The sequence below is a fragment of the Emys orbicularis genome, chromosome 3, assembly GCF_028017835.1.
Source record: "Emys orbicularis isolate rEmyOrb1 chromosome 3, rEmyOrb1.hap1, whole genome shotgun sequence".
NCBI lineage: Eukaryota > Metazoa > Chordata > Testudines > Emydidae > Emys > Emys orbicularis.
Window position 1 is genome coordinate 183,324,174 of NC_088685.1, and position 18,839 is coordinate 183,343,012.

At 42.8% G+C, this 18,839-nt stretch overlaps 1 protein-coding gene across 1 annotated transcript in view; it reads right to left on the reverse strand.

The window, feature by feature from the left end:
* The window catches only part of C3H2orf73 (chromosome 3 C2orf73 homolog), a 30,659-nt gene that overhangs the window by 11,737 nt on the left and 83 nt on the right, over nucleotides 1-18,839 (reverse strand). The window contains exons 2-3 of the mRNA XM_065402146.1: nucleotides 11,944-12,175; nucleotides 10,067-10,220 (exon numbers count right to left, since the gene is read on the reverse strand). Coding sequence (XP_065258218.1) covers nucleotides 10,067-10,220; nucleotides 11,944-12,175 — 386 coding nt within the window. The remainder of the gene's footprint in view (nucleotides 1-10,066; nucleotides 10,221-11,943; nucleotides 12,176-18,839) is intronic.

Genomic DNA, 18,839 nt, shown 5'->3' on the forward strand with positions numbered 1-18,839 from the left:
TCAGACAACTTTCACAATTATAGCTGGATCTACACACAGCTCTGAAAGTCTGCCCTTCCCTGGTTTCTCCTTTCCCACCAAGCATCTTTGTGTGTACTGTTTTTTGTGCAATAAAAGCAAAGTTTTTGAATGGTAACTCATCTTTATTTGTTTTCTACAAATTGAGATAGCAGGCACTACCAATACATACTCAGGCAGTTTATTCATGTGCTTGCTAGAATGTAAGGCCCAAATGTCACCATTACTTCCTAGGAAAACTACATATAATGTAACATTGCAGCACCAAACACAGAGATATACATTACTGCTTCTCATTTTCAAAGTGTTGCCTCAAAAGCCTCCCTGATTTGAAGTGTCCCCCTTTAGGCTCCTCTGATAGCCGTTTCACCTTTAGCTTCACAGAGATTATACAACGTACAACACACAACTATGACCATCGGAATATTATCCTTATTAAGGTCTAACCTGCCATAAAGGCATCGCCAGTGCGCCTTTAATCTGCCAAAGAAACATTCAACTGTCATCAGGCACCTACTCAGCCTGTTGCTGAACTGCTCCTTACTGCTGTCCAGGTGTCCCGTGTAAGGTTTCATGAGCCACGGCTGTAAAGGGTCTGCCAGGTCGGCCAGGATCACTATGGGCATTTCAACATCCCCCACTGTAATCTTCTGGTTTGGAAAAAAAGTCCCCGCTTGTAGCTTTCTATACAGTCCAGTGTTCCCGAAGATGCGTGCGTCATGCACCACCCCAGGTTGATGTCAGTGAAACGCCCATAGTGATCCACAAGTGCTTGCAACTCCATGGACAAGTACCCCTTTCTATTGACGTACTCCGTTGCAAGGTGGTCTGGTGCCAAAATTGGAATGTGTGTGCCATCTATCGCCCTTCCACATTAGGGAAATCCATTTCTGCAAACCCATTCACGCACATTTCCCAGAGTCACAGTCCTTCGTAGCAGGATGGGATTTATTGCTCTGCACACTTGTGTTAACACAGCCCCAACGGTCAACTTCCTGACTCCAAATTGATTCAGTCTGTAGTTGCTAGCTTCCACACAGTGATTGCCATACACTTCTCTACCAATAGGGCGGAGCTCTCATTTTGGTGTCCTTGCGCTGCAGTGCTGGGGCGAGCTCTGCACACAGTTCCAGGAAGGTATCTTTCTGCATCCGAAAGTTCTGTAGCCACTGCTCGTCATGCCACACCTGCATGACGATTTGATCCCACCATTCAGTGCTTGTTTCTTGAGCCCAAAAGCGATGGTCTACCCTATGCAGCTGTTCTGTGAATACCAAAAGCAATCTAAAGTTGCTCCTATCCATATCACGCAGCATGTCAGGCAACTGGGAGTCTTTTTCAATTAGGAACTTTACAATTAACTGCACTGCTATCCACAATGTCTTTATGACAGTTAACAGAGCACAGGAGAGCAGTGCAGGATCCATCTCTTCTCACAAAGATGCCAGGGTGCACAGCAAAGAAGAGCCGTTGAAAAATGCCGCAAAATGCTGGAAGCTCATGGAGTGCTGGAACAGAAAGCAATGCATGAGCCCGGTCCCCAAGATGCGCTGGGGGAAGGCGGAGCGGATTGCAACACCTAGTGACAGAAGGTGTCGAGCTGGACTGTGGTATAGGTACTCACAATGCATTGCTCACACTGTCAAATATAGTGCCCCAACTGTGGACGCCCTCTGCTGACAGAGGGAGTAAGTGTGAACATGATATTCCGATTTTCATTAGGCCGATTTTTGAGTGTCGACATAACCTTTGTCGATAAAACTTGTTAGTGTAGACAAGGTCTAACACACAACTATTGAATTCATTTTTGCTCTCTTTCTAAAATTCTGAAAAAGTAGAAAATAATGAGGGGAGGAGGAGGGGGGACACTTAGCACTAACTGAAACAATGGCAAGAACACCAACAAGGCTGGACTGGGATTCAGGAGACCTTGGGTCCATTCCCAGCTCTGCCACAGACTTCCTGTGAGACCATGGGCAAGTCACTTAGGTGCCTTAATACTTTTGTAAATCTGGTCCTAATGAAACAGATATGCACCTAGTGGCATTAAAAAAAAAAAAAAAAAAAAAGTGTATCTGAGCAGGTTAGATCCCTCATCCTATGTCTTTCAATGGGAGTTAGGCCCTACCCTGCTTAGGTGCTTTTGTAAATCCCACTAGGCATCTATATGGATCTTTGTGCACCTAAATACCTTTGTAAATCTGCCCCTTAATCTCTTGTTTCAGTTCCCTATCTGTAAAATAGGAACAATAATATTTCCTTTGTCTTATCTATTTAGACTGCAAACTCTTTTAAGGCAGGGGCAGTTTCTTACTATTTGTCTGTACAGCACTTAGCACAATAGAGCCCAAATGTTAGTTGGGGTCTCTAGGCGCTACTGTAATACTGGTCTACAATTTTTGAGAAGTCGTCTGCTTCAGAGATAAAATGTGCTATTTATTATGTATTTTGATGTGCTGAATTCAAATATGACAATTAAAACAACTGATTGGCTACTGTTTCTAAGATATTTAAGTTTTTACATTTTATGTCTATGTATATTGTGTAGATAGTAGAGTTTTAATAATAAATTGTAAACCTAGGTCTTTTCATGTGTTTATGGTTGCTTTACATGATAATATTTCACCTGTCCTGTTTATGTAACACTTTAAAAATCAGCAAAAGGGTTATATAAATAAAATTTATTATGAAACAAAAGGCAAAAAACTATTATGTACATAGTTTAGTCCTATTCAGTGTCTACTCGGCGCTTCTTGGCTTGTCTCTTGTATTCATTAAATGGAGCATCTCTTGTCACTGTCCAGCAATAGTCTGCAAGCATTGATGGGCTCCATTTGCCCTGATAGCGTTTCTCCATTGTTGCAATGTCCTGGTGAAATCGTTCGCCGTGCTCGTCGCTCACTGCTCCGCAGTTCGGTGGAAAAAAATCTAGATGAGAGTGCAAAAAATGTATCTTTAGTGACATGTTGCAACCAAGGCTTTTGTATGCCTTGAGGAGGTTTTCCACCAACAACCTGTAGTTGTCTGCCTTGTTGTTTCCGAGAAAATTTATTGCCACTAACTGGAAGGCTTTCCATGCCGTCTTTTCCTTGACACGCAGTGCATGGTCAAATGCATCATCTTGAAGAAGTTCACGAATCTGAGGACCAACAAAGACACCTTCCTTTAGCTTAGCTTCACTTAACCCTGGACATTTTCCACGGAGGTACTTGAAAGCTGCTTGTGTTTTGTCAATGGCCTTGACAAAGTTCTTCATCAGACCCAGCTTGATGTGTAAGGGTGGTAACAAAATCTTCCTTGATTCAACAAGTGGTGGATGCTGAACACTTTTCCTCCCAGGCTCCAATGACTGTCGGAATGGCCAATCTTTCTTGAGGTAGTGGGAATCTCTTGCACGACTATCCCATTTGCAGAGAAAACAGCAGTACTTCGTGTATCCAGTCTGCAGACCAAGCAAGAGAGCAACAACCTTCAAATCGCCACAAAGCTGCCACTGATGTTGGTCATAGTTTATGCACCTCAAAAGTTGTTTCATGTTGTCATAGGTTTCCTTCATATGGACTGCATGACCAACTGGAATTGATGGCAAAACATTGCCATTATGGAGTAAAACAGCTTTAAGACTCGTCTTCGATGAATCAATGAACAGTCTCCACTCATCTGGATCGTGAACGATGTTGAGGGCTGCCATCACACCATCGATGTTGTTGCAGGCTACAAGATCACTTTCCATGAAGAAGAATGGGACAAGATCCTTTTGACGGTCACAGAACATGGAAACCCTAACATCACTTGCCAGGAGATTCCACTGCTGTAGTCTGGAGCCCAACAGCTCTGCCTTACTCTTGGGTAGTTCCAAATCCCTGACAAGGTCATTCAGTTCACCTTGTGTTATGAGGTGTGGTTCAGAGGAGGAGGATGGGAGAAAATGTGGGTCCTGTGACATTGATGGTTCAGGACCAGAAGTTCCATCCTCTTCCTTGTCTGACTCAAGTGAGAATGATTCTGGTGCATCAGGAACCGGCAGTCCTTCTCCGTGGGGTACTGGGCGTATAGCTGATGGAATGTTTGGATAATGCACAGTCCACTTTTTCTTCTTTGACACACCTTTCCCAACTGGAGGCACCATGCAGAAGTAACAATTGCTGGTATGATCTGTTGGCTCTCTCCAAATGATTGGCATTGCAAAAGGCATAGATTTCCTTTTCCTGTTCAACCACTGGCGAAGATTTGTTGCACAAGTGTTGCAGCATATGTGTGGGGCCCACCTCTTGTCCTGATCTCCAATTTTGCAGCCAAAATAAAGGTGATAGGCTTTCTTAACCATAGTGGTTATACTGCGCTTTTGTGATGCAAAAGTCACTTCACCACAAACATAGCAGAAGTTATCTGCACTGTTCACACAAGTACGAGGCATCTCTGCTCACTTTGGCTAAACAGAAATGTGTCCCTTTGCAAAATCAAACACTGACAAATAAGAGGGCACGACACTGTATGATTTCTAGAGCTGATATAGGGCAATTTGTTCAGCAGAGTGATGTAAGCTTCGTTATGATTGCATCATCCATGACTTCTAGGAATAACATGATGCAATTCATATCACGTATGACGCAATACCAGCTTCAGATTGCATCATTCATAGTTTTGCCTAAAAAGCAAGTACTGTCCAAACCCAGTCATAGATTTATTCATAGATCCAGTCAAAGATGTATTTTAGTCATTTCTGGTTTAAATTGAGATCCCTTCCCTTTATAACTCACTTATCCTCCGCCATTCCCAAGTCAAGGGTCGTATATACTGACCCAATAGCATATCTTGAAAACTAGAGCCAATCAACAATTTTAAGCATCATTTTCGTTCTCAGTGACCCAGAATTAGTAAAGTTTGACTACATTTATTTCAGAAGCATTTTGGCTGTAGAGCAGTGCAAACTACAAAATCAAATTCTGCCCTCTGTCACACACCCAACACTTCCATGTAAGTAAATAGGAGTTGTGAGCACACATCTAAGTGCAAGATTAAGCCCCCAGAACAGTAATAGGAAAGAATGTGCTGCATGACCAAAATAGGTAGAGTGCCCTGTCATGTCTGACAAATGCTTTGAATCTATTTTCTGGTAACTCTGTTAACACAGAAAAGTTTCTAATATGTATACTGCCTAAGCTGATGTCCAGCCATGGATGGCTGTTTTCACAGTGGCAAAAGGGGTCTTTGCCTCAGTGGGATCCATACAGCTTATCTGCCCTATACTTCTTTGAGAATTAACCCCCCTGTGTTTTCCTCTATAGAAGCCACTGCTTAAAATAAACTTGTCAATAAACATTTCCAGGCTAGATTCTGCAAACCTTATTCATGTTGGCCAGCACTTACTCGTAAGACTATCACCATTAAAGTGAGCAAGAAATTCCTACCCAATGAGAGTAGGGGTTGCAAAATCAGCTACTTTGGTGGTAAAAACAAACCATGATTATCTCAGTGCATTCCTTGGGTTTGGTTGTGTTCTTTGATATAAAATAAAATTAGAAGGCCAGATCCAGAGCCGATGTAAATTACTGCAGATCAATTAAAACCAATGGAGCCAGGCCCATTTATACCACGAGATGTGGTTTGCAGATTTCACTCATCACTACCTCCAATTTACTGTACTATTTCATTTATGCTATTAAAATACATCATTTTCAATCTTACAAATCTACCTTTTTTAATAGAGGGATTATATTACCAAACCACATTCTAGCAAATGTGATTTCTCTGTGTATATGAAGTGTGTAACATGAGTCAAATGAAACCTGCAAGAGAGCTGAGAAGCCAACTTGCATTTGATATATCAAATGCTAACTGCACAGGATGAAAAGAATATGGCTTTTAACTCATCTTGGTTTAAAAAAAACAGAAGTGAATAATTATTTTCCAGTAGATACAGCTCTGCTGCATGAGAAATATTTGTTGATTTTACAGCGGATAGCAGCCAGACAGTTGTTGGGTGGCGTACTACACAAAGAACACTTTCATTTTTGACATGGCATAGCTGAAATACCAGAGTCCATGGCTAATTAAGTGGGTTGATGAACGAATGATTAGATAAGATTTAATTGGTATGAACATTCTTATAGACTGGTTATTGTATCTGTCTTTGAGGGCCAGACCCTCAGTTGCAGCTGAGCAATACTCAGTGCAACTGAAGGGACAGAGGGGCACAGTGGTGCCCTTTGCACTGCTTTGATCTTGGGACTGCCATACACCAGACTGGGCCCTTGGCAAAGCTTATTGTAGACTGAGGCTGCTCTAACTTGTGCCAGCTACCAATGGCCCCAAGGAGCTGTTACATCATCTGGGGTGCACCAGAACACTGGGGAACCCCAGTCACATTCTTTTGCTCTAGTTACGCCCCCTCCCCACACTGCCAGCTGGGGATGAGAGTGTTACACGGGAGCAGCTGTAGCAGCTCTGCCCCACCCAATGAACTTCAGAGGGGAGATTTTCCAAGGACCAGACCCACCAAGCTTAGGGCCACTTTGGAGGGACAAAAAGCAGATGAAGCAGGGCCCACGATCAAACGTTTAATCTAAGCTCTGTTGCCTTTAGTTGTTTATTGTCTTTTACACTTAAGAGTGGAGTATCTTAAGAATAAAATAACACCTTCATTTTTCATTTAATATTTGTGTTTGGACACTACCACTTGGAACTGAAGAAAGTGTACGTTGTTTTACTAATGCAGCGGGGCAGATTCTCTGTCCTGATCTGGTCCCTTTGCACCACCTGGGAGCAGAAAATTCCCACAAGTTCCAGGCCTTGGGCTGGAAAGCTCCAGCAGTCCCCAGCTAGTTATGGGGAATCATAGTTGGCTGGTGTAAGTTTGAGCAGCTCCCCAGGCTGCTTCTAACTTGTGCTGGGGAGAGCTCTAAATGGCTCCCTGAAGGTCCTCTCAGCAGAAGCTGTATGCAGCAGAGACTCTGTTCTCAGATATTCCATCACACAAGCTAAACTATACACAGTAACCTTTAAAAGATTTTTAAAATAAATAAATCCCATTATGATTTACTTTGGGGTTTGGATTCAGTGCAGAGCTGTCTACACAATCAAAAAACTGAAGCTGTCATAATGATAGGAGCTATCTGACAACTTAACATCATGGTATTAAAATTAAGTCTATAATTTAAAAGTACCCAAGAGCACTTGGCCAATTGTATTACCTTCAGTCATACCATCTTGGGCTGTGATCTTAGCTCTTATAAGCTAAGTATGGTCAAGTGGTCAGTATTTGGATAAAACAACTCCAGGAACATCCAGAGTGTTGGGGATACTACAGTCCCAACACAAGGCTAGGAGGAGATTCTTTCTTTTGGGTGGACACTAAAACTGAGGTCCTGAGCATCTGTAGTCAACAAAACACCCATGGTGCTTTTTGCAATAACAGGGGCATTAGTGGTCAAATTCTAATGTGGTAATAACAATATGCCTATCTAAATTGGAGTGCCTTTGCAGTTTCCGTTGGATATATTATCTATTCTCATTTCCATTCCTGAAAGGTTGTATTACATTGCTGTGCTTTGTAATATAGCTACTGTTCCACACCAAAGTTGAATGCACTACAATGGTAGGGAACAGGGGTTAAAGTAGTTCAAACTAGTCAGAGAAACTCACCACTTCTGGTGGATGTCATCATGGGTTTTGATGACACTTGGGGATGCAATGCAGCAAAGAGAAGAGAATGGGGACAAGAAATGTATCCCAAAGGAATTCACATCTCAAGCAGGTACATAGCCAGCCAAAAAGAACGTGTGTGCGTGTGTTTGCATGCATGACACACAGCAGCACCTCCATTTTCCTCCTACCCCTATTCCAACAGATGCAAGAGTTTAGACTTGACAAGGATAGAGAATGTGTACCAAAAACTAAACAGAAGTTGGAGGTTTGGCAGCTTCTTGCCTCCAACAGTTTGCAATACCTGATGCAATTTCCTATAGGTTGAAAGTTGCAAGGATTTAAAAGATTTTGAATATATGTATTATGTGCTACTTCTCTATACTTCCCCATAGGTGGAAGAAAGCCAGCAGTTGCAGGTGTCTTTCCCCTCTCACCTTTGAAGGAGGAGAGTCAGCAGGGGCATAAATCTTGCTTCAGAGGAGAGGAAATATATAGGGAACTGGGACAGCTTCTTCCCTCAGGTGCTGTTGCTACTGCATGGGCTGCCAAAAAGATTGTGAGCACCAGATTCTGCCCAGCCAACGACCAGCTTCTACTGCTCTGACTTCAGATTCTCTTGCTGAGTGAGTCCCCCTCACCAACCAAAGAGGAGAGAGCCCCAAGTGTGCAGCACTGTCTCAAGCTAGACCAAAGAGAGGGAATTTTTCCTCTGCTTTTAACAGAGAAGGCGAGCTGTGCTTGCCCCTGTTCCCATTTTTAATGCCAGGTAGAGAAGTGACACCTATGCATACAATAGCTACAATGCTTTGGAGTTTTTCAGCACTACATAAACCTAAGATTTTCTGGCCTGTTCTACTCTCTTTGTGCTACTCAGGCTGCATAGAGAACAGGAACTAGTTAAACTCTCCAACTGGGTAGTCCCCTTGCCACATTTTAAAAATTGTCCATGTCCAGTCTCGCTGTTGGCTTGTGGGAACTCAGTACAGCAGAGCATCTGGGCCAATATATTTTTATTTCAATGATATCATTTCACTAACTGTATCACTAATAGTAGAAGAAAAATGCTGGGTTGTTAAACAGAAAATACTTTGTTGCATTCGGTCATGTTTTCTGACATTTAAATAGTCACTATAGTGATAAATCATTTTTTGGTGGAGAACCATGCAACTCATAAGTAGTACACTGACACTACTATTCTTCATGACTGCTGCTAAGTTCTTGTCATTGCAGTATTCTTGGATACCATAAAGTGGTAAGCAACAATCCTGGCATATCCAACAAGGGTGTTGGTCTGAGGACCAGTTGCCCCCTTAGAAGAAATATGTATGGAATCAGAAAATGCAGCATGGCAGCTGCTATTGAATGAATTATCACAGTAGCATGAGACAAGCCCTGCTTGCTGGTACCACAGTTCAACAGAGCATGTGGAGACATCGAGGCACGAGACTATTACTAATGCAGATATCATGGCTAGTTAGCTCACTCCAGGCCCCTCCCACATATATGCACACTGCTGGTTGCCTCATGCCTCTCTATTTGATTTTATGGAGGGTAAGAATCCTAAGAAACCCTGTTGCCAGAGTTAAAGTTCCAGTCACTATTATAACATTGCATGATGGAGGGCAGCTGAGCAGTTTTAACAAATTTGGTGAAGGCTCACTTTTATTACTTTGTTCTACAACACAGCTGGGGGAAAGGTAAGGGAGTTACTTTACACCTGTTTTGGGGAACAGCTCAGACAATTTTCAATCCTATTCATTCTGTACCTGGCAACCTTTTTAACAAAAGAACATTCAATGAGTAGAAACACCGCCACTTAGGTGACCAACCACAAAACAAAGGGAGAACAGTCAGAGCAAACAGCTTCTTTCTGATCAAAAGTATTCACCCAAAATATCTGGAGAACAATTATGAATACCAAATACATTTGCAACTGATGGGAATAGTTCAAGGATTGTTTGCAATTCACTCTCCAAAATTAGACATTTCCATAATTTGTATAATCTGAATTTGTTTGCAAACTGCAGAAGAGGGGGAGCCAATAGGATGTATTATATACAGTGGTTGTTATTAAATGGACAACATTTACCAAGTGTTCAGACATCATAAATGATAAGTGCAAGAAAGATGGATGGGTAGTTAGATAGAGACTCAGCTCTTAGTCTGGATTTACAACAATGCAACTAACTCAACTGACTTTAATGGAGTTACTCCAAATGTACATTGGTGCAATTGAGATCAAAACTTGATCCAAAGTCAGGCAGCAAAAGATCCTGTACAAAAGTACCTGAATTTACCTGTTCTTGTTTATTCTAAATAGAGAGAAAAAAAAACTACACCTGACTTGGTGTATGGGGGAGGAGGGGGAAGGGGAAAAAAGAGCTTCCCTACAGGTTCTTACCTATTCCACAGGAAGGCTGTAGTTTACTGCTGTATTTAGTTGGAGAAGACAATGTACAGGTTGGCTTCTGGAAATCATTTCTTTGAGTGCTCTGTCTGTCGTAAGGTGGACTATAATGATATACACATGGTTCCCCACTTGGCCACCAATGATGCTTTAAAGTCAAAGGGAAGAAAAATGTATGTCTATCCAAACACTTAGGTATAAAGCAAGTATTGATAGAATGCTTCTCCAATTCTCCCTCAGTCCTCCACAATTTTTCAACTCCCCCCTCCCCCCAATCTACTCCCACTATTGCTTAGCCCATTCTGACTCCTAAATAGGAGAAAAATCAGCATAGTCTGAAGTTTGATTGATATGACCCCACTGACATCCAGAATCTTTCTTCCCCCTTCTTCTGTCCTGCACTGAAATTCTTCTCTCCCCCCTCATTGTGTCAAGGAAAGGCTCCGGCAAGGGGGAGGCAACGGAGAAAGGCTCTGTCAGCAGGGAGTCTTCCCCCCACTGCAGCCTTTACCTGCTGCTGGAGCCTTTTATTACTGTGGAGAAAGGCTCTGGCAGTGGGACATTACACTGCTAAAAATAGCCGTGTGGACATGGGAGACACTGCTTGGGTGTGTAGAGAGCTATTCTATATCTCTATACTGGGGGCTCAGGCCTGTAGAGCACTGTACTCTAAGCCAGCATTTCTCAAATGCAGCCACTGTGGTCACATGTGGCCACCAGGGGCTTTTCTTGCAGCCACAGCCTCCTGGGCTGTGATGGGTGGGGGAAGTAGCAGCCCCTTCCCCTCTCCGTTGCTCCTGGATGTCCTGCCTTGGTATTGATTGCTGGGGCCACAATCAGGGGTTGTACCCTGTCCCCCCCGGAGACACCTGGGGGACAACGCTGTAGGAGCAGGCAGGCAGGGAGTTCCTCACCTTCCCAGAGGCAGTTGGGCTCAGGCTTTGGGCTTCAGCCCTGGGTTGGTGGGGGTGACAGGCTCCGTCTGCACAACTTCAAGCTCCATCCCGAGGCCCTGTCCCCTGGCTGACAGGCTTCGGGCTCTGCCTGTGGGGCTTCAGGCTCCAGCCCTCCGCTGCCTCCCCCAGCCCCGGCTTCATTTGTCCCCAGGCTTGCCAGGGCTGAGTAAGTGTGCTGTGAAAAGTGATACTTTTATGTTTGTTAATATCACTTTTCACAAACAGACTTACTAGCTAGCAATAAATAAATTACAATGGATTTGGACATATATTATGTGCATATTTATTTGTTTTTTCCTAAAGCTAATTAAGTATTTTAGGAAAAAGTGTGAGAGCGGCCACCAGCAAGAATTGGTGGCCGCACTCTGAGGCCACCAAAATATGTCTTGAGAACCCTTGCTCTAAGCTATGTCTCACTGTCTACACTGCTATTTATACCTGCGCTAGCTGGGCATGCAGTGTCTGCACTCTGCATGCCGCCACAAGTGTAGATGTAGCCATAGAAATGTGATATACAAACACCCTTTTTAAGAATCACTGTTCTCTTTTAATACTAGTACACAAAAAGAATCAAATTAAATTACAAACTACAGTGTGGTAAAGTAAATCCAAGAATCTGACTTAAACTTACAAAAGCAAGGACAATCAGAGTTTAGTAACTTGCCACTTTGTGCCTGGCTAATAATACAAGTATCCTCACACAGTGAATGATTTTACATGGCATATATGCTGCAATACCTGGGCACAACAGAGTAAGTTAAGCAGAGATTTTAAGGCTTAATACTCTATTTCCTTACTAGTGAGGGGTTCATTCAGATCCTTAGGATTAGTTAATTGAGTTATTTTATACAACATACATGTACATATTATTTAGAATATGACCTTAATTTGAAAGATAATGCAAAATGGTCCTACCTTTTTAGCCACTGTGCCTTCTGTTTCCATATAGTATATTGGTTCATTTAAGAACCTTACGTTGGTGTTAATTAATTTTGCATAATGTGGTTGGGGATTATTGCGCCACTCTGGTAAATATGAGTGCTGGAAAGACTGTTTATTCTTTTTAGGTATATATTCACCGTTGATCTTTTCTATTCTCATGTTTACTTCTGGTATATCAGTATTAAATATTCTATAAGTATTTGGGCTGAAAGACATAACATGACAAAGAGTTGATTATTTCCATACATATACTATCAACAAATATTGGTATATAATAGTTATATCACATAGAAGAGGATAATAAAATACCTGCTAAGAACTTAGTAGGCCTGATTCTGATTTCACTCACTACTTTCCAAATCCAGAATAAAACTGATTTCAATGGAGTTACTCTAAATTCACATGGTCATAAAGGACAGCAGAGTTTAACCCTAAGTCCTGATTAGGATCTCTCTCACTACTTTTGCACTAATGTATCTACTACCTTCAATGGGGTTACTCATGATAAATACCCGTGTAGGTGAAATCAGGATGAGGCTGTACAAATAAAAAGAACGAGGAGTACTTGTGGCACCTTAGAGACTAACAAATTTATTTGAGCATAAGCTTTCATGGGCTAAAACCCACTTCATCGGATGCATGCAGTGGAAAACACAGTAGGAAGATATATATATACACACACACACACACACACACACACGAAAAAATGGGTGTTGCCACACTAACTAGAACGAGAGTAATCAGTTAAGGTGGGCTATTATCGGCAGGAGAAAAAAACTCTTTGTAGTGAAATCAGGATGGCCCATTTCCAACAGTTGACAAAAAGGTGTGAGTAACAGGGGAAAATAGGTTTTACTTTGTGTAATGACTCATCCACTCCCAGTCTTTATTCAAGCCTAATTTGTAGTGGATGGGTCATTACACAAAGTAAAACCTATTTCCCCATGCTAATTTACACCCCCACACACACACTGTTACTCACACCTTCTTGTCAACTGTTGGAAATGGGCCATCCTGATTATCACTACAAAAAAGTTTTTTTTCCTCCTGCCAATAATAGCCCACCTTAACTGATTACTCTTGTTATAGTTAGTATGGCAACACCCATTTTTTCATGTCCTCTGTGTACATATCTTCCTACTGTATTTTCCAGTGCATGCATCTGATCAAGTGGGTTTTAGCCCACAAAAGCTTATGCTCAAATAAATTTGTTAGTCTCTACGGTGCCATAAGTACTCCTCGTTCTTTTTACTGATACAGACTAACACGGCTACCACTCCGAAAGCTGTACAAATAGCTTCTGCTGACTGGGCTGTTACAATGTGAGCTGGCATCCCAGGACTCTGATCCCCTGTAAATAAACTTGTATCAGACTTAGGGTACGTCTATACTTACCTCCGGGTCCGGCGGTAAGCAATCGATCTTCTGGGATCGATTTATCGCATCTTGTCTAGACGCGATAAATCGATCCCGGAAGTGCTCGCCGTCAACACCGGTACTCCTGCTCCGCAAGAGGAGTACGCGGAGTTGACGGGGGAGCCTGCCTGCCGCGTGTGGACCCGCGGTAAGTTCGAACTAAGATAGTTCGACTTCAGCTACGTGAATAACGTAGCTGAAGTTTCGTATCTTAGTTCGAAGTGGGGGGTTAGTGTGGACCAGCCCTTATGGATGTATCTTACTTGACAATTGAGAGCTCAAGACCATTTCACATTCTGAATTCTTGGGCTGGGCTGCCTATTTTCAAATTCTTCCTCACAATGCCCAGCATTCTAGTCCTGATCCTTCGTAATCCAGTTTTTGCCCTGGACATTCTACCAACACAATCCTCCCTAGAATTATTAATGACTTACTTGTATCGAATTTCCAAAATCTCACTTCTTTTCTGATCTTCCTTGACTTAGCTCCTTTTGGCACTGTGGATCCCTCACATCTCTATCACCTTGGCCCATATGGTTTTTCTGACTGGATCTCCAATGCGTTTCTTCCAACTTATCTAATAAATCTTTCACATCATACTAGGATAATAACCTTTTTTTCTTACATCCTCTCTCAGCTGGTGTCCCCAAGGGATCTGTTCTTAGTCTCCTCCTCTTGCCTTTATACTCTGCCTACATTATCTCTGATCACAGTTGACAATATCATTTGCACATTAATGACACTCAACATTTCTCCTTTCCTTCCTTTTCTCCTGCAATCTCTCATTCAGGCTTTTCTCCATTTCCATAAAATGGAATAATAAGTTGAATATTCAAGTTACAAAGAAAACAGCACCCCAATTCAAAATACCCAGACTACCTCCGAAGTATTTCCAAGTGAATAAATACTTTATTAGAAAAATAAATAATAAATAGAACTGATAATTAACATAAAAGACATAGCTAGTGTTTCAACAAAAAGTGTCTTCCTCAGAACCGAACATGCCCATAGCCTATAGGAAGAAATTTCTTATTTATGCAATAGCTTCAAGTCATGAACAGGAAATAAACCACCACATAATACTACCAATGGATATCAATCACTTAACTCATACTAATAATTGCTGGATTCAGAGCAATTAACAAATAAGGAGTCATTGAGGAGCCTTGGCTCTGACAAGACACTTTTGTATGCAAACATTAATAATAACTTTATTAGCATGATAGTAATGCCTAGAGGCCTGATCAGGATAAGGACCCTATTGTGGGGAAGCTGTACAAACACACAGTAGAAAGACACAAATGACAATCTTTCCATTGACTTCAGTTGAAGTGGCTCAGCTCTCTGAGGAGTTTACAATCTCATTTTATGCTAAACATCATTTCTATTCACTAATACAATAGTCTTTATTTCAAGATATTTTGTTGGACTGGAAAAGTTACTAAAGAAAAGGTAACTGTTACCTGTAGCAGCACTTGGCAGGATATCCCAGGATATTAGAGAGACAGGGTAGGTGAGGTAATATATTTTATTGGACCAACTTCTGTTGGTGAGAGAGAGAGAGAAGATTTTGAGCTATACAGAGCTCTTTTTCTGGTCTGGGAAAGGTGAGAATCACAGCTAAATACAAGATGGAACAGATTGATTAGCATAGGTAGATAGCACGTATTCTAAGGAACCATTCAAAGTGGAGTGGCCTATTAACTCCACCTTGAATGGTCCCTTGGAATATGTACTAACTACCTATGCTAATCAATCTGTTCCACCTTGTATTTAGCTGTGATGCTCAGGGCATATCTACACTACAAAATTAAGCCAACCTAATTTATGCCAGCATACAGTTGCTGCAGTAATTACATTACTTGTGCATGTCTACACTTTGCTCCTTGTGTTGGCAGTGTGTGTCCTCACGAGGAGCACTTCCACCAACTGAACTGTCAGTGTCGAGCACTGTGGGACAGCTTCTGAAAGCCAGCAACAGTTGATGTCAGTCTAACTCAGGGGTGGGCAAACTTTTTGGCCTGAGGGCCACATCTGGGTATGGAAATTGTATGGCGGGCCATGAATGCTCACAGAATTGGGGGTTAGGGTGCAGACTCTGGGGTGGGGCCAGAAATGAGGAGTTCAGGGGCTGGGGTGCGGGGGGGGAGAGGGGAGGGCTTCAGCTGGGGGTGCGGGCTCTGGGGTGGGGCTGGGGATGAGACATTGAGGGTGCAGGAGGTTGCTCCAGGCTGGGACAGAGGGGATTAGGGGTGCAGGCTCCAGGCAGCGCTTACCTCAAGCAGCTCCCAGAAGCAGCAGCATGTCCCCCCTCTGGCTCCTACGTGGAGGCACAGCCAGGTGGCTCTGCATGCTGCCCTGTCCACAGGAGCAGTGCCAGGGTTTTTGCCGCCCTAGGCGGCAGCGCTCCTCCTCTGAGCATTCGGCGGCGGGGGTCCTTCTGCTCCGCGTCTTCGGGGCACTTCGGCGGCGGGTCCCGGAGCGAGTGAAGGACCCGCCGCTGAATTTCCGCCGAAGACCCGGAGCGGAAGGACCCCCCACTGCCGAATTTCCGCCGAGGGCAACAAAATGCCGCCCCCCAAATCCTGCCGCCCTAGGCAACCGCCTAGGGTCGCCTAGTGGAAGCGCCGGCCCTGCCTGTCCACAGGCGCCGCCCCTGCAGCTCCCACTGGCCGCAACCACACAAGCCACGTTAAAGTACTGCCACGGCTGTGCTTTAGCGTTGCCAGTGTAGAGTAGCCCTAACTCTGTAGTGTACACCAGGGCCCAGAATACCTTTTGCAGACCTGAAGATCTCAGTGTAGCTTCAAAGCTTGTCTTGTTCACCAACAGAATTTGGTCCAATAAAAGATATTACCTCACCTATCTTGTCTCTCTAATACCCTGGGACCAACACAGATACAATACTGCATACAACAATGGAAATTAAAAGGAACAATCACAAGGGTGAAATGCTGCAACCTGCATGGAAATTATTTAAAAATACCATAATAGTGGCTCAAATGAAATGTATACCCCCACAAATTAAAAAAAGCCACCATGGCTAAGCAGCAGAATAAAAGAGGTGTTTAGAGGCAAAAAGACATCCTTTTAAAATTGTAGTAAAATCCTACTGAGGAAAATAAAAAGGAACGTAATTCTTCAGACCGTAAGACCTAAGGAAGTGTAAAAGCATAATTAGGTAATCCAAAAAAGGACGTAAAGAGCAACTAGCAAAAGATTAAAATGTTTTTGCTGTTAGTTTTTGTAAGGACATCAGCGACAGGAAGCCTGCCAACAATCAGTGGGGCTATGAGACAATCAAAGAGGTAAAGGAGCACTCAAGGAAGACAAGCGGTTGCAGAGAAGCTAAAGGAATTTTTTGCATTCGTCTTCACTGCAGAGGATGTGAGGGAGACTCCCACACCTGAGCCATTGTTTTTAGGTGACAAATCTGAGGAACTGAACCAGACAGAGGCATCAATAGAGGTGGTTTTGGAACAAACTGATAAATTAAACAGCAATAAGACTCGAGTACCAGATAGCATTGACCCAAGAGTTCTGAAGAAATTGCAGAACTGTGGTATGTAACCTACTGCTTAAATCAGTCTCTGTATCAGATGACTAGAGGATAGCTAATGTAACACTGATTTTTAAAAAAGGCTCCAGAGGCAATCTTGGCAATTACAGGCTGGTAAGGCTAACTTCAGTACCAGGCAAATTAGTTGAAATTAGAATTATCAGACATAGATAAACGCAGTATGTTTAGGAAGAGTCGACATAATTTTGTAAAGAGACATCATACCTCAGCAATCTATTAGAATTCTCTGAGGGCGTCAACAAATGTGGATAAGGCGATCCAGTGGATATAGCGTACCTGGACTTTCAGAAAGCGTTTGACAAGATCCCACACCAAAAGCTCTTAGGCAAAGTAAGCAGTCATGAGGTAAGACTTAAGGCCCTTTCATGGATCAGTAACTGGTTAAAAGATAGGAAACTAAGGGCAAGAATAAATGGTCAGTTTTCACAACAGAAAGAGGTAAATAGCAGGGACCTGCAAGGATCTGTAATGGGACCAGTCCTATTCAACATATTCATAAATGATCTGGAAAAGGGGGTATAAACAATGAGGTGGTAAAGTTTGCAGATGAAATTAAATTACTCAAGATTGTAACTCTTCAGTCAGTTTAGGATGTAACTAATAGATTTCACAGAACTGGGAGACTGGGCAACAAAATGGCAGATGAAATTCAATGTTGATAAATGCAAAGTAATGCACATTGGAAAACATAATCCCAACTATGCATATAAAATAATGGTGTCTAAATTAGCTGTTACCACTCAAGAAAGATCTTGGAGTCATCGTGGATAGTTCCCTGAAAACATCCGCTCAATGTGCAGCAGCAGTCAAAAAAGTGACCAGAATGTTAGGGACCATTAGGAGAGGGATAATAAGCCAGAAAGTATCGTAATGCCACAATATAAATCTAAACACCTTGAACATTCTGTGCAGTTCTGGTTGCACCATCTTAAAAAGGATGTATTAGAATTGGAAAAAGTACAGAGAGGGGCAACAAAAATGATTAGGGTTATGGAACAGCTTCCATATAAGGAGAGATTAAAAAGACTGGGACTGTTTGCTTGGAAAAGAAATGACTAAGGAGAGATATGATAAAGAGCTATAAAATCATGAATGGTGTGGAGAAAGTGAATAGGGAAGTGTTGTTTACCCTTTCACATAACACAAGAACCAGGGGTCACCTAATGAAGTTAATAGGCAACAGGTTTAAAACAAACTAGTTCTTCACACATACACATAATTAACCAGTGAAATTCATCGCCAGGGGTTGTTGTGAAGGCCAAAAGTATAACTAGGTTCAAAAAAGAACTGGGTAAGTTCATGAAGGACAGGTCTATCAACGGCTGTTAACCAAGATGGTCAGGGACACAACCCTTTGCTATGCATGTCTCTAAACCTGACTGCCAGAAGCTGGGACTGGATGACATAGGATGGATCATGATCTCTTCATTTCCTCTGAAGGATACTGGGCTAGATGGACCATTGGTCTGATCCAGTGTGGCATTATGTGTCTACAGCCTCCCAAGGCGCACACATGATCGTAGGCACATAGCACAGGGTGCAGCGAGATAGAAAGATCAAGCAGTTCAGCTTGGATCCCATTCCTACAAGTATTTACTTAATTGAGGAATACTTGGCTCCCAATCAGAAGACTGCAGGAATGGTGGCTACTCAAGTGAGCAAAGGCTGGCAGCATCAGGCCCTGGGGACAGAAGGTCATCAAGGGCTCAGTCCCCAGGGCCCTGAGCCCATGGCAGGACAACACCCAATAGCACAGGACCAGGTGCTACCCCCTCCAGCACCCACTCAGGGCCAAGTTTCTGCAGGGAATGTCTCTCAGGGCTGGCCCCCTGAGGTTGCAAGGATTAGAACTTGGGCCTTGCACATCCAGAGA